This window comes from Apteryx rowi, unplaced genomic scaffold, assembly GCF_003343035.1.
Source record: "Apteryx rowi isolate R43461 unplaced genomic scaffold, aptRow1 scaffold_190, whole genome shotgun sequence".
Classification (NCBI taxonomy): domain Eukaryota; kingdom Metazoa; phylum Chordata; class Aves; order Apterygiformes; family Apterygidae; genus Apteryx; species Apteryx rowi.
In genome coordinates, this window is record NW_020448197.1 from 1,368,011 (window position 1) to 1,382,048 (window position 14,038).

General features: G+C 50.1%; 2 protein-coding genes across 2 annotated transcripts; one reads left to right on the plus strand and one right to left on the minus strand.

The window, feature by feature from the left end:
- The first annotated feature begins 180 nt into the window (after window positions 1–180).
- LOC112964420 (kelch-like protein 31) lies at window positions 181–7,718 on the plus strand. The gene is made up of 3 exons (XM_026062535.1): window positions 181–701; window positions 4,299–5,510; window positions 6,719–7,718. Exons 2-3 carry the CDS (start codon window positions 4,321–4,323, stop codon window positions 7,449–7,451), a joined length of 1,923 nt encoding a protein of 640 aa, XP_025918320.1. The 5' UTR covers window positions 181–701; window positions 4,299–4,320; the 3' UTR covers window positions 7,452–7,718.
- Window positions 7,719–10,542: 2,824 nt separating this feature from the next.
- On the minus strand, window positions 10,543–13,909 carry RPL11 (ribosomal protein L11). The gene is made up of 5 exons (XM_026062536.1): window positions 13,706–13,909; window positions 13,259–13,365; window positions 12,714–12,845; window positions 11,658–11,768; window positions 10,543–10,618 (listed from the first exon to the last, which is right to left on the minus strand). The coding sequence occupies exons 1-5, from the start codon at window positions 13,827–13,829 to the stop codon at window positions 10,589–10,591; spliced, it is 504 nt and encodes a 167-aa protein (XP_025918321.1). The 5' UTR covers window positions 13,830–13,909; the 3' UTR covers window positions 10,543–10,588.
- Window positions 13,910–14,038: the final 129 nt, after the last annotated feature.

The window sequence follows — 14,038 nt, forward strand, 5'->3', positions numbered from 1 at the left end:
GACATCCCCTTGGCCCGGCAGCCCCTCATCTTGAGGTCCCTTGGACCAACGTCCCCTCAGACCAACATCCCCTCCGTGGCCAGAGCCGCTCGTAGCAGGGCAGACCCCAACCCGCTCTGGTCTTGCCGGTCCCTTCCCGGGCAAACCACCCTCGACAGGTGCCCACAACCACAGCCGCCGACGCAGACCGGTTCCCAGGCATCCCCGGTCCTTCAGAAACCAGGCCAGGATTTTGATTCTCCTATCAGACACTTAACACTTTTATTCGTGGTATTTTAATACTTCAGACCAAACGAAGCTGTCACCGAAATCCAATCTTCAAACTCAGGGCACATCCTTGCTTTCCATGTTTTCCCCTCCTGTTGCTAAGAATTGCCAGCAGCTTGGCTTCACTGCAGCTTAATTCCTCCAGTTTTGTAAAGCACAGTGGGATACGCGAAGGAATTAATGACACTAGTGATACAGTAACTGGGCAGCTCAGGACCCCGTATGCCTCCCTTGAGCTCTCAGCACAGGGCTAAGCAGGAGGTGAGGTGCTGGGAGAGCTCCTCATGCCTCTGCCRAACACACCTCCAAGGAGCTGCGTGGGCTGCAGGGGGAGAGCGGCATCTCCAACTCCTCTAGTCTTCACCACTGTGGCGGAGGAAAACAGTCCCCCACTGTTCAGGACAGTCTTTCTGCACACTTGGAAACGAATGTTGGTTTGTACCTTTTCCTGTTTGCTCTGAATAGCCAACTGCTCCAGCATGGCTGGTGCAAACAYGGGTGCAAAGTAGGTTTTAAAATCAGGCTGCTATGCCAGGGCTGCTGTCCCCACCATTCGCACAGCAAAGCAAGGGGATGTGAGCAGCAGAACATGCGGAGGGTGAAAGCTCAAGGTGCGCAGGCAGCAGCTCCTCACAAAATGCCTGTCTGAAACCCCCTCTGAGCTAGATCGGGTCCTTTTGCTCTGTCCTCGTTGCCTCACTCTTGGCAGTGGCCAGAAAATCATGATCAGCCTTCAGTTTACTGCCTTCTCCAGATGCTGGCACTGACTGTAATGATGCACTTGGCTAGACCAGCGCTGCCTGAATCTAGCCCTTTCCATGCCTCTCAGGACTCTGCTGAGGGCGGCTGTCCTTGCATCACCCCCAAAGCCTGGTGTAAATGTAGATGTGATAAGAGCAGTCAGCTGGCTGGGAGGGGWGAGGAGGGAGGAGGATGTTGTGTGGGGAAAGTTGAAGGGTCCCCGTCTTCTAACCTGCTGAGCACATGAGCCCTGTGCTGGTCAGAGCGTCCCCCCTGGACTAACCTGTTGTAACAGCAAGGTAAGAAGCAGACACAGCCTGTAGATAAGTCATGGAAAGCCAGGGCTCGCCCTCTTAGACAGCAGGATTTGCAGAGAGACCTTGTGTGGGGCATGGGAGCTGCTGAATTTGAATGTAAATGGGGAATAATGGCATGGGGAGATGCTTTGTTATCTTTTAAAATGGAGTTAGGGGGAATTATTGGCAGCAAAATAGTGCCCAGAGTTGTAGTTTCCATGTAGTTTTCCAGGTAAGCTTGGTGTTGGCTGTGACTGTTCCTGCAGCTCTGGGAACGCAGGGCTGGGGACACCGACAGCTGAAGGAAAGGGACTCTGCCTGTTTGATTAGCTATTAAAGAAAATAACCCTGGCATAACTTTCTGAAGATATCACTCAGCACAGGTCCTTCTTTGCTGTTAGCTTGGCAATGCAGAGTCAAGCCAGTGGTGCAGAGCTGAGATTAGCAGCACTGACAGGACGTGAGGACAACTGTTGTCTTTTAAGAGAAGTTTAAACAACTAGAAAAAAGCCCTGTCTTCCCAGTTTTCTGTCTGGGCCCTTTGAAATCTCTTCAAACCATTTCAACTCCTGGGATTAATCCAGCAGACAGGATTAACCTGTATGAAAAATAGCCCTTTCAAGTAACCACAGYGATATTTCAATTAGAAGGAGCAATGATGTCCCATTTTAAATTAACTGCAGGTCGTAAAGGTTGCTCTGCCCTCCTGCAGCCAGACACTTGAATAACACAAACATGTGCTTCAAATCAGTCTTTCAAAGGTGCCCAAAGGAGACAGACAGGATCCCACTGATCAATATGAGCTGGAGCCCAAAATTTATCCAGGCCCCTTTGCGCATRTATGAAGGTTAATGCAATTAGAAATATTTGATCCTCTGAGGACATGGAGCAAGTCAAGAGGATTTGGGATTCTGGATGTGGATTTGTATATGATGGGAAATTGGCTGGCATGGCAATTCCTCTCCAGCAGTTCTGGAGGGTGCRCATGGATATGGACAAATAGCAGAAGTTTCCATGGGACTGCGGGTTTGACCCATGGGGCTGCCCCATGGGTCCATCGGTAACATTTGAACCTTTATTTCGATCTACTGTTTGGCAGCTCACCTAAAATTATTCCAGTCTCACGCTTAAAACCTACTCCTGCCCTACCGCAAAACAAAGCCAAAGCTCAGCATTCCTTTTATTGAAATTAAACACAATAAATGAGCTAAACAGTGAGTCCTGGGACCAGCAGTGAGTCCAGGGCAGGAGTGAGCGTGTCCACCTTCTCTGGGCTCAGTCCCAGGAGCTGGGTCACCCAGTGTGACATGCTCCTGTGTGGGGTGGATAGGGCCTGGAGAAAGCCAGCTGCATTTCTGGGCTTCCTGGAAGGAATTAACGCGGCTTTTGGAGCTCCCTGCTCCCTGCCCCACACTGTCCATATAAGTTAGCCTTGGTACTGACCACGCTCCTCTGCAGTTCATCTGTGAGGCTCTGGTACCAGTGGGGTGGGAAGCAGTGAGATTTGGGATGATGGTTTTATGGCCAAAATCAGGGCAGTCCTGAGAGCACAAGGGATCGGTCAGATCCTCGGAGCAGCCCAGGTCATTTATTTCACAGGGCCAAACCCACCTGCCCCAGCAGGCTGCAGACCCCAACCTGGCATCCATCCTGCTGGGACTAGTCTCAGCGTGGGGGGCAGCAGGGGCCACCTTCCCCGCAGGACAGAGCCTGCTTCTGTTCCAGTTTGGTAGGCAGCAAAGAGGTTCTGGCAGTATCGTATCTCCAATGCAAGTCTGATCCCTTGAGGGATCTGGAGAGAAAGTCTGGAAAAAACGTTTTTATTCCCTGGCAAATTCCAATATTTAACGTATATTTTCACTTCAAATACAGCTGAAAAGCTGAGATTGAAAATTTTCCTGGGGAATGGACAGTCTGAACATAATGTATATTTGGAAACATCAAAACATTTCTGTTCTGAAAGGGTTCATTTTCCCAGTCCTGAGCTGGGGGTCAGAAACTATTTAATATACAAATACACAGAGAGAGCGGCATATGCGTCCCAGCTTCGGAAGGACGGACTCCTGACTCCAGCATATGACACTATTATAGACCGGTCCTCAGCGGTGTAAATTGGGGTAGTGCCACAATACCAGGGATGCTCCAAGTGCCTGGGACTTCTCTCCTGAATCCTCTTGGCTTCTGTGCAGAGCCAGCAGAGAGCAGGGTCTGCAGGCGCCTGCGTCTTTCCTGCTCCCTCCGCTCACCCACTGCCAGGCTGAGCTCACAGGGCCGCGCACCGCTGCTCCCCTCCTCTGCCTCAGCTCGGCCTCCTCCTTCCCAGGAGGGACTTTTACTAAACTTTTCCCTTCTCCATGTTTCTGCTGAAGTCTCTAAGCGTTTGGAAGAGCACGTAATGCCCCCCTTCCCCTTTGCCCAGTGCTAAATACGAGCCGATTACGCAGTTCCAAGAAACCTGATCTTTACGGCCAAGCGTAATAAACAGCGCCGAGACATGTGAGACAGAGCAGCAACAGCTATTTCTGGCCTGCAGCGGATTTGTTCCCCCATGTATTGGCTGCTCCTAGCTCCCTTGGAAGAGATGAGGTCACTGCTGAATTTCAAATTGCAGTTTCAAGCTGGAATTTGGGAACATTCAAAAATTGGATTTTTTTTTTTTTTAGACTTTTTCCCCCTTTCACCTCCACTCTGAAATGAGTGAAAAATTTCCACTCTGAAAACCCTTTTTATTACACAGCCAAGGCGCTGACATTGGTTGAGGACTGAGCTGGGCTAGAGTCGGGGGTAGTGCCCAGGTCTCCCCTCTCCCAGTCCTGGCCCTCAAAGACTTTCCAGAAGTGCAGGGCTTGGGAAGCAGTTTTCATCTGTCCTGCCTGACCCAAAGAGTACGTAAAGTAGTGGGAGTTTTTCCTGCATCCACTACTTAATCTCTCATAGAGCAGAAGGACTCCTACAGCCCTGTTACAGGACTCCTAACCTCTACTTTCTTGCCAGGTCCCATTTGGACCCCACCAAGATGGCACCCAAAAAGAAACCCCCCAAGAAGCCCAAGGTGGACAAAAGGGATGCATCTATCACCCCCGTGATGGTGGAAGATGCTTTGCTGGATGTTGAACACCTCAATCACCTGAATGGTTTGTATGACAGTGGCTCCAACAGCTTCCACTGCACAGCCACGGAGCTTGAAGCGCCGGACCACGGAGCCAACCTTCTGGAGGGGGTGAACAAGATGCGCCAGGAGCGCTTCCTCTGCGATCTCACCATTGCCACCAAAACAAAATCCTTCGAGGTGCATAAACTCATCCTGGCTTCCTGCAGCATGTACTTCCGCAGCCTGCTGCAGAAAGACCCTCAGCTGCACCGGGTGGAGGTCCACAACGTCTCTCCGCTGGGCTTGACCACCGTCATCACATACGCTTACACAGGGAAGCTGAACCTCTCGCTGTACACCATCGGCAGCACCATCGCCGCAGCCACCCAGCTGCAGGTGCCAGCGCTGCTGAACATGTGCAACGACTTCCTCATTCGGGAGATGGATGTGGAGAACTGTGTGTATATCGCCAACATCTCAGCCACCTACAGCCTCAACCAGGTGAAGGACGCCACCCAGAAATTCATCCGGGAAAACTTCCTGGAATTCTCCAAAACTGACCAATTCATGAAACTCCCCTTTGATCAGATCAATGAGCTGCTGATGGATGATGGCCTGCAGATTCCCAGCGAGGTTGCAGCGTTCCAGATAGCTGTGAAGTGGCTGGAGTTTGACCCAAAACGTGTCCGGTACGCTGCTGACCTCCTGAGCAACATTCGATTTGGCACAATCTCAGCTCCAGACTTGGTCAACCATGTGCAACCTGTGCCACGCATGATGCAAGATCCGCAGTGCCACAAGCTCCTCGTGGATGCCATGAATTACCATTTGCTTCCCTACCAGCAAAACACACTTCAGTCTAGGAGAACCAGGATACGGGGAGGCCAAAGGGTGCTTGTCACAGTTGGGGGCCGTCCAGCTTTGACCGAGAAAGCTCTTAGCAGGGAAATCAGTTACAGGGATGCAGAGGGAAACTGGAACAAGTTGACGGAGATGCCAGCAAAAAGTTTTAACCAGTGCGTGGTGGTGATGGATGGGTTCATCTACATTGCAGGTGGGGAAGACCAAAATGATGCCAGGAACCAGGCCAAGCATGCTGTCAGGAGTCTGAGCAGGTAACCTGGGCTCCAACCTGGCCATGGGGTTCCTGGGAAGGGGTTCAGAGCCAGCCCGTGTCTGCCTGTCCCCCAGCATGCCCCATGGGGTGAGGTTCAGAGAGCATCAAAAAGAGCTCAGAAGGAGCTATCAATAAGTAGTAGCATCTGACATAAACCTGCTAGGGAGGGACAATATCAGTGAGGATCAGCAAAGGATGCTGGACTGGGAGAGACCTCCAGCATTTGATCTGTGTGACCTCAGCCAGTGTTTTCCTTGGGGGCTTTGGCAAACCAGGCTGTGCTGCACCCTTCCTCCAGCACCGTGCAGCACCTTGCCGAGGGCAAGGACGGGCCTCTTCAAAGCTGCAGCGCTCCACAAAGAAGAGCCCTCGTTATTTAGCTGGCTTTTAAGTACAGAAGTAGCCCATTTCGATACTCTGGAAAGCTCCTCTTCCAACCGCTGGCTGTTCCTCCAACCAGCGCCAGCCTCGACGAGATCTCTAGCTTGGCAGGATTCATTTTAAGGTAGATTTACTGTCTGCCTGATCCTTATTGCCCTTCAGTTTTTCTCCCCTTCACTTCCGTCTTCATCATTTAAATGATGGGGTTTGTTTCCTGAAGCCCCATAAACCTGTCACTGGATTGCAAAGGGATTGCTATTAAAAGAGCGGAGGTGTAACCATGGCAACCTAACAGGCAGTATTTTGTTTGAAACCTAAGCCCACACTTCCCAGTGCCTCTGCTTGTGGCTTGGCTCAGGAAATGTTGGCATTGCTTGAGGCCATCCGTTCCCTCACCGGAGACCCACCGTGACCCGTCCCAGCCTGGGCTGTGGAGGGATGTGGCCCCAGATCCCCACCCATCGGTTAGGAGCAGTCACTGGCACTGGGTGAGGTTTCAGGGACTCAGTGGCAGGTCTCCTTTCAATTTCTAGCTGGTATCTTAGCCATCCTTTCTGGCCTGGCCTTAGTCACTGTGGCATCTACTTTCTGGATGCAGCAATTCAAGGTCCCTCTGCCCTCACGTGGACACGCCAAGAGCCTGCTTTGCCTCACGTGCCTTGCTTTTGCCTGGCAAGGGTGAGCAGAGAAGACCTGCCTCTAGGTCCTGCTCTCCCCACTGCCATGCTGAGACCCAACGGAGGGGACAGTGTTGGGGCTTGGGGAGCCAGAGCAACTGGTTCTGGTGCTAATCCTGGACAGACAGATCCATCCTCCCTCCCACAGGTACGACCCACGCTTCAACACCTGGCTACACCTGGCCAGCATGCAGCACAAGAGGACACACTTCAGCCTGAGCGCCTGCGACGGGCTCCTCTACGCTGTCGGAGGGCGCAATGCTGAGGGCGTGCTGGCATCCATCGAGTGCTACGTCCCCACCACCAACAGCTGGCAGAGTAAGGCAAGCCTGGAGACACCCCGCTGCTGCCATGCCACCACCGTCCTCGACGGCAAACTCCTGGTCACTGGCGGCTACATCAGCCATGCCTACTCCCGCACCGTGTGCAGCTACGAGCCCAGCACCGACACCTGGAGGGAGCAGGCAAGGCTCAGCACGCCCCGGGGCTGGCACTGCGCGGCCACCGTGGCCAACCGGGCCTACGTGCTGGGTGGGAGCCAGCTGGGTCCCCAGGGCGAGCGGGTGGACGTGATGCCCGTGGAGTGCTACAGCCCAGCCACGGGGCAGTGGAGTTACGTGGCGCCCCTGCCCACGGGGGTCAGCACGGCTGGGGTGGCTCTGCTGGAGGGGTGCTTGTGCCTGGTGGGTGGCTGGAACGAGAGCGGGAAGAGGTATCAGAAGTGCGTGCAGTGCTACAACCCCGACCTCAACGAGTGGGCTGAGGCCGAGGACCTCCCTGAGGCCACCGTGGGTGTGTCATGCTGCACCATCACCCTCCCGCGCCGCGAGAGCCGCGAGTCCCGGGCCAGCTCCGTGGCCTCGGCCGCAGCCAGCATGTAAAGAGGCCTGGGTGCCACATGCCTTAGGCCAGCAGCTGGGAAAGGAGACAGAGCTCAGGCCTTGCCCACGATGTGCAGGGCAGCTGGATGGGGTGGCACGCCCATGTTTGGAGTCACTCCAAGGTCTCAGATACTCTTCTTCCATCACAGCATTTTGAGCTGTGGGAAAGCTGCCTGCATCTCTCCATCCTGCAGCTTAAGCAGGGATTGTTCAGCAGGGCAGACATGGAATCAAGCAGGAGAGAACAGCTTTTCTCATCAGTCTGCAGTGCTGTATCACATTATGGATTAAAAAAAAAAAGAAAAAGGGAGTAAAACAAACTAGAGTAATGCAGGAGAAATTCTACTGTAGGAATAGTATCACAAGACACTTCCAAAACAACAGTAGTAATTGTATTAGATACAAGAAAGTGACAGGTCTAGAATAGATCCTGTTGCTCTTTACACAGTGTTTTTTCAAGAGAAACATATTTATTATTTACTCATTGAAACTAGACACCTTCAGACCAGGAATAAATTGAATCTTTATACCAGGGAAGGCAATCAATCATTGGAACAACTTACTAAGATCTCTGTTCTAAGAGCTCTGCTACAGCTCAAGCAGAAAGAATCAGGGAGTGCCAGGGGATGCTGATTATGAGACTCCATGCAATTCAAGAGGCAAATAGTATCCTGAAATTAAATATCAGCTAGATCAGAGGCTAGTAGCTCTTCACATCTCAAGCAGGAGCCATCCTAGATATATTCCTAGCAGTCCTATTACTTGTACCATCAAGCTGACAGCTTGGTCTTGAACTCAACCACTGCTTACCCATTATTGTAAAATCAGGGCCTGGCCTAAGACAGACCTCTAAAAGGAGAAATGAATAYGAAGGAGCCACTTGAGTTTCCTGGGACAAGTGTATGCTCAGTGCCTGGAGACCCTCCCTGTCATGGGTGTGTACATGCACTGGGTTTGAGTGAGACAAGTTATTGGTCTTTATTTAAAACTTGGCAGACCCGTTTTGGCACAGAACCTCTGTGCTCTTCTCACCCCAAGGCTCTAGCACTGTGCTAGGACACACTGGCCCTTCAGAGAGCAGAGGGACTGCAGGAACCCCCTGACAGGGCTGCAGAGGGGACTCACGCTCTCAGTTTCAGTATGTCAGAATAAATTGCATCACAGTGATCCAAAACCTTGCCCCAGCATGGCTCAGGTACAGCCTAAGAGCTATGATAACCTGTGACATGCAGGAGGCAAGAGATTGGCATTTTTCTGGCCCCAACCCATGCTCATCACAGAGCATCACACAAAAGTCACATGCTGAGGCCAGGATCTTTTGATAATGGGGGTCCTGTTACTGGAGAACATTTATATGTGATTCCAGACTGGCTTGTCACCTCTGTCTCAGACCTTGGCTGCAACTCACCTATGCACTGCTGAGCATCCAGGCAAATGCTCTTGGTTTTGGTCTTTTTTGCACAACATAACAAAAGCACAACCAGGAAGCCACTGAGCCCCTTAAGGGAACTGTGATGTGCCACATGCCAGGCAGTGCCAAGGCAAGAACTTCAGAAAAACAGATCAAATTGCACTTACTTACTCAAATCCCCAAAGCTGAAAAGCCAATAAGCAGGTTGCACAAGTTATAATTCACACAGAAAAGGTATGGATCTTTCCCTGGGAATTCACTATTTCAATTAAGAGTTCCTGCCAAGAAGTATAAAGCTATGCAAAGGCAGTACAGAGCTACATAGACACATTTCTGTTCAATAAGTTTACTTTCCTTTGTGCATTTTTTGCATGAACAGAACATGCTGCACTGCATATTTTGGAAAGGGCTCCATCCCGAACAGCWCTGGCAGCGTCCTCTGGTTTACAATTCAAAACAGGCTTTCCTCAGTGGAGTTACAACACTTGAAGAGTGTTGTAATCTTTGAGACAGCACTATACTAGTCACTGGTGTTAGAGTGTGTGTGTATTTGAATGGAAGTGAGCTTGTCCCTCATTCCTTGATTTTTTATTACTATATTTTTTACTGCTACATGCATGAGAGGACAAAAATGCTAGAAAAGAGGTAAGGATGTTGCTGAACTCCAGTTGTGCGAGTTGTATTGTCCTGCAGGGAATCTTTTCTCTAAACAATAAAAGCCACTCCTGTGCAGGGGCAGTCTGTCTGGCTGTATAATTTCAATATTTTAAGCTTGCCCTCCAGTCCAGTAAATACTGAATTATTTTTAACAAAGCAATCAAGGTCCATCCTCTACCTTTCAGGCACTTTTATTATCACGTTAGCACTTCTGCAGCATGTTAAGAGCACCAAGGAGATCTCTCGGCTAGGAACAACTCCAGCAGCTGTAGGTAAGGGCAATTGAGGTCACCCACGCGCACTAGTCAAGGAAGCAGCAGGGAATCACAAGTTGTTCTGCTGGCTGATATTCAGCCCCCTCTCACCATGGCAGGTTTGAATCTTGGTTCAGGAGCCTTGCCAGTCCCAGAACGCTGCCAGCAGCATATGCATTAGTCATTCAAGCTCAGGCCTTTCTAACCAAGTTCTGTCATGCTTATTTAGACAAAAAACCCTCAGCCACATTTTGGCTCTACTGCTGTGCTTTATCAGGAGTCTGAAAGGGAGGTACATGCACCATTTCCTTTTCATTTCCTATTGCACTTACACTTCAAGGGGCCTTAGGGCACCTGAGGTTTTTCATGAATGCAGACCCCCTCTTCCACTTTTAAGAGCAGACTGTCCTTTTGACTGCAGGCTTGGGCTGTGGAAGATCAGAACAAGCATGTTGAACTCTTCTGTCCCCCCTCTGTAATTTAACCCTCCAGAAATTTGCTCTACACCTCAAGTGGCCAAAAATAATACTTTTTCCTTTTATGACCACCCACCAACTCTAGTAACAATTCTGCTGATTATTCATCTTGTTGGTCAATACAAAAAAGTGGAGACTGTGTACATTAAATCCAACACCTGCTCCTTGAGAACAGCACCTTCTCTTCCATGTGCACAGCGACAGTCCACGTTTCTGCTGCCTTTTCGATGCAAGTGACCCTTGTTCCCAGCCGCTTCCCAGGGCAGGAGCCCCCACAAAATTCACAACAGAAGTTAGGGGTTAGAAAATTTTATTTGCTTTTTTCATTACAGGAACTGCTTATTTGCCTGGAAGGATGATGCCATCATACTGTGAGATAGAGGGAGAAAGAGAGAGAACACCAAGTGAGAAAGCAGAGCCAGGTAAAGGTGCAGTACCACTCTTGTGGTACTCCCCAGAGTAGCTTTACTGTTAATTTCAAAGGGGGGCTTGGTTCAGATAACCATTAACCTCTGCTCYTCAGCCAAGTGAAACAAAAAGCCCCCACCCTTCATGGGTTGATCTGACCACAGCTATACTCATCCCTTGTACAGTCCCCAAGATTTGGCCCTTGAAGACAAGCTCTGCCACAAAAAGCAGAACCAGGGATTAGGGGGAAAAAGCCATTCAGCAGGAGTAAACTAGAGTCCTTGCTGTGCAGAGTATGACCAACGTAGATCTAGGCAGAGTAGCCCAGAAAGAGCTGCCAGACAGACTCTTTACCCTTTCCACTGCTGATAAACAAAGGTTCCAAGCATTTGCAATCAAAGTTTTGGCCTCTCACATTCATTATACAGTCTGTGTAAGGAACATGTACAGAGTGTTGAACCCAAGAATGGGTTTTCCTTGGACTGCTCCACCCTCCAAGCTGCCAGCTGAGCTAAAAGCCCCATAGGGCAAACGAATCCTAACCCTGCCAGCTCGCTTGTGATCCAGGTACACGCAACACTTCCAGCAACTATGGGAGAGTCCTACATTGTGGGTCACCTTTCAGGGTTGTGTGCAAAAAGGAGAGACTGGGTTTAAGAGTTTCTGCTTCACTGTACTTTTTTTCCTACATAACTAAAGACTCCTTCAGAGAAGAAAAAAGAGCTGACACTTCTAGCTGTCCTGTGAGAACTGCAGTTTTAGCTCATATTGCACAAAGGGACATGAACAATACTCATGCTCAAATGCTGCTTCCATTACTCCAGAGCAGTACAAATCCATGTTTTAAGCAGCAGTTAACAAGCATTTCTGCCTACTACAGTGTCACGCTCAATGACTTGTTTTAGTCTTTCTGCAAGAAGGATCAACAAGACCAGTGAAGCATTTTGTCGATAAGGCTGCTAGCAATCTCTTGGGATACAAAAATAAAGCTGGACTTTACCTTCTGCTGGAACCAGCGCATGGCTTCTTCCTTTCCAATTCTGTGCTTGGCTCCAATGCTGCCAGTCCTGCGTTTCTTGTCAGCAATACTGAAGCCAGGCCTGCCCAGCACCTGACAGGAGAGAAGATCAACAGCACTGTTTCATTCCGATTAATTATTATTTTTTAAACTTAACACTCTTTAGGAGGGAAGTTTAGAGTTTCCAGATCAGTGATAACCTTGTTGTCCAAGTTACAGACAAGACTTCATAGCAATACCTTCTACGGCTTTAATGCAAACTGAAAACTATGCGACTTTTGTGCAGTCAGGTAAACTGACAGGGACAGCTCCTACGCTGGACACCTTACAATGTACACAGACGCAGAGAAACCAAAATGAGTCTGGAAGATGCACTATTTCTCACCTAGAGGCCTCAGATCCCCAGAAGAAGACATGTTTAACAGCATTGTCAGCATGCATGAAGCAGCCTTCCTCTTATTTCAGAGGCTTAGATTTGGGGCACAGCAGAACAGAGGGAATCAAACATGCCAACCACCAGCATGTCCCATCATCAACTCTTCTGAACAGTGAGCCAGAATATTCCAGCAGAGCAGTAATAATACAATCCATATAGCTTATTATTGGCTCTGTTGCATGCAGTAGGGAAGCTAAATCACAATGCACCACTTCAGATACAAGAATCAGCCAGCCTGAATTCCACATTTCTAGACCTGCCTGATCTCAACAGCCTTCAGTCTGCATCCCTGAAGTCCACAGGCACTTCTTCCCTTCCCAACAAGTTGGCCAAAATCTAGCACAGCGAGTCCTCTCAGTGTTATCCCAAGAATAACAGTAGGGAGCAACAGTATTTGTTTCCAAAAAGGCTTTGTGAGAGGTGTCGTAAATTAAGGATCTTGCAGCAGCCCTGTGAAGCTCAGTTTAGACTTGGATTTTGTTGACATCTTTGCATCTTCCAAAACTGGACAGCAAGWTAACATGAGCCAGAGTTACCATTCTAGGCTCTTTCTGTAGTTTTCATACAAAAGCAGTAACCACAGGGAAGCAGAGAATACGCACCACGTAAAAGTCCAAGCCGTAGATACCAATACTGGGATCATATTTAATTCCCAAATCAATGTGCTCCTGGATTCCAAAGCCAAAGTTCCCAGTGTCTGAGAAGTTGTTTTTCCTCAACTCATATTCTCGCACCTGAAATATTTGTTGCCAGTTATTATTTCATTATTGACTGCAAAAAGAATAACAAGTCCTGCATGTTCTACCAACTTCCAGATCCACAGGTTCTTTACACACAAGTCTTCAGCCATCAGATTCTGACCCCATAGCCTTAGAAACTACAGCAGCAGACACAGAACCTCAAAAGAAAGCAGCAACTGCACCAACTAGCTCTTAAATAAGCAAGGAAGTAGCTGGATAGAGACTGCAAACACAGCAACCCGTAGATCAGGAACAAAAACGCTGTCCTAGCTCTTAGCATCCATGACTGACCTGTAACTGGATCACATGCAGTATTTCAAAGCACACATTAAGACTTTCCAGTTAATGCAGTTTAAGTTTTGCAATTTCAGACAAACCACAAAGATTCAGACCAGCGAAATTCTCACCTTCAACCCCTTCTCCAGGATCTCCTCTGCTTTGGCCCCACGAACTGTGCAGTGAACAGCAATCTTCTCATTTCTCCTGATTCCAAAGGATCTGACAGTGTATCGTGCTGTAAGCAGCAATAACTACACTTAGAGACTACACAAAGAATTCCCACTTCGGGGTCACAGAGCTTGCTTTAGAAGACCAGAGAAACTACTTAAAAACAAGACCACCACACATTCCCTGTTTAGGGATGGGAGCAGCGCTGCAGCCTGAGTCTAGAAAGAGAACTGAAGTGACAGAAACGATCACCAGCAATGAGTATTTAAGGCCCCATTCACACAACAAAGTCCCTACAGGCCCAGGAGCAGAATTCCCCACGCAAACYCCTCCCCGGGAGCCGGGCTGTCATTTCACACCACGAGCGCTCAGGAACGCAAAGGACAGAAGCGGCAGCCGCCCCTCACCTTTGGAGAAGACGGGGGTCTGGCCCGTGAGCTGCTCCAGCACCTTGGCGGCTCGCGTGAGCCTGTCCCCGCTCTCGCCGACGCAGATGTTGAGGCAGAGCTTGCGGATGCGCAGCTCGCGCATGGGGTTCTCCTTTTCACCCTGGTCTTGCTGCGGAGAGACGACACGGGCGGCTGACGGGCGGCGCGGGGAGCCGGCCCGTCCCGGCCCCAGGCCCCAGCTGCCCCGGGCAGTCGCCGCAGCCCGTCGCCGCCCCCGGGGGCAGAGCCCAGCGCCGCTGCCGCCGGCGCACGGCCACGACGCGCGGCCTCCCGCCGAGCGCCGCGACCAGG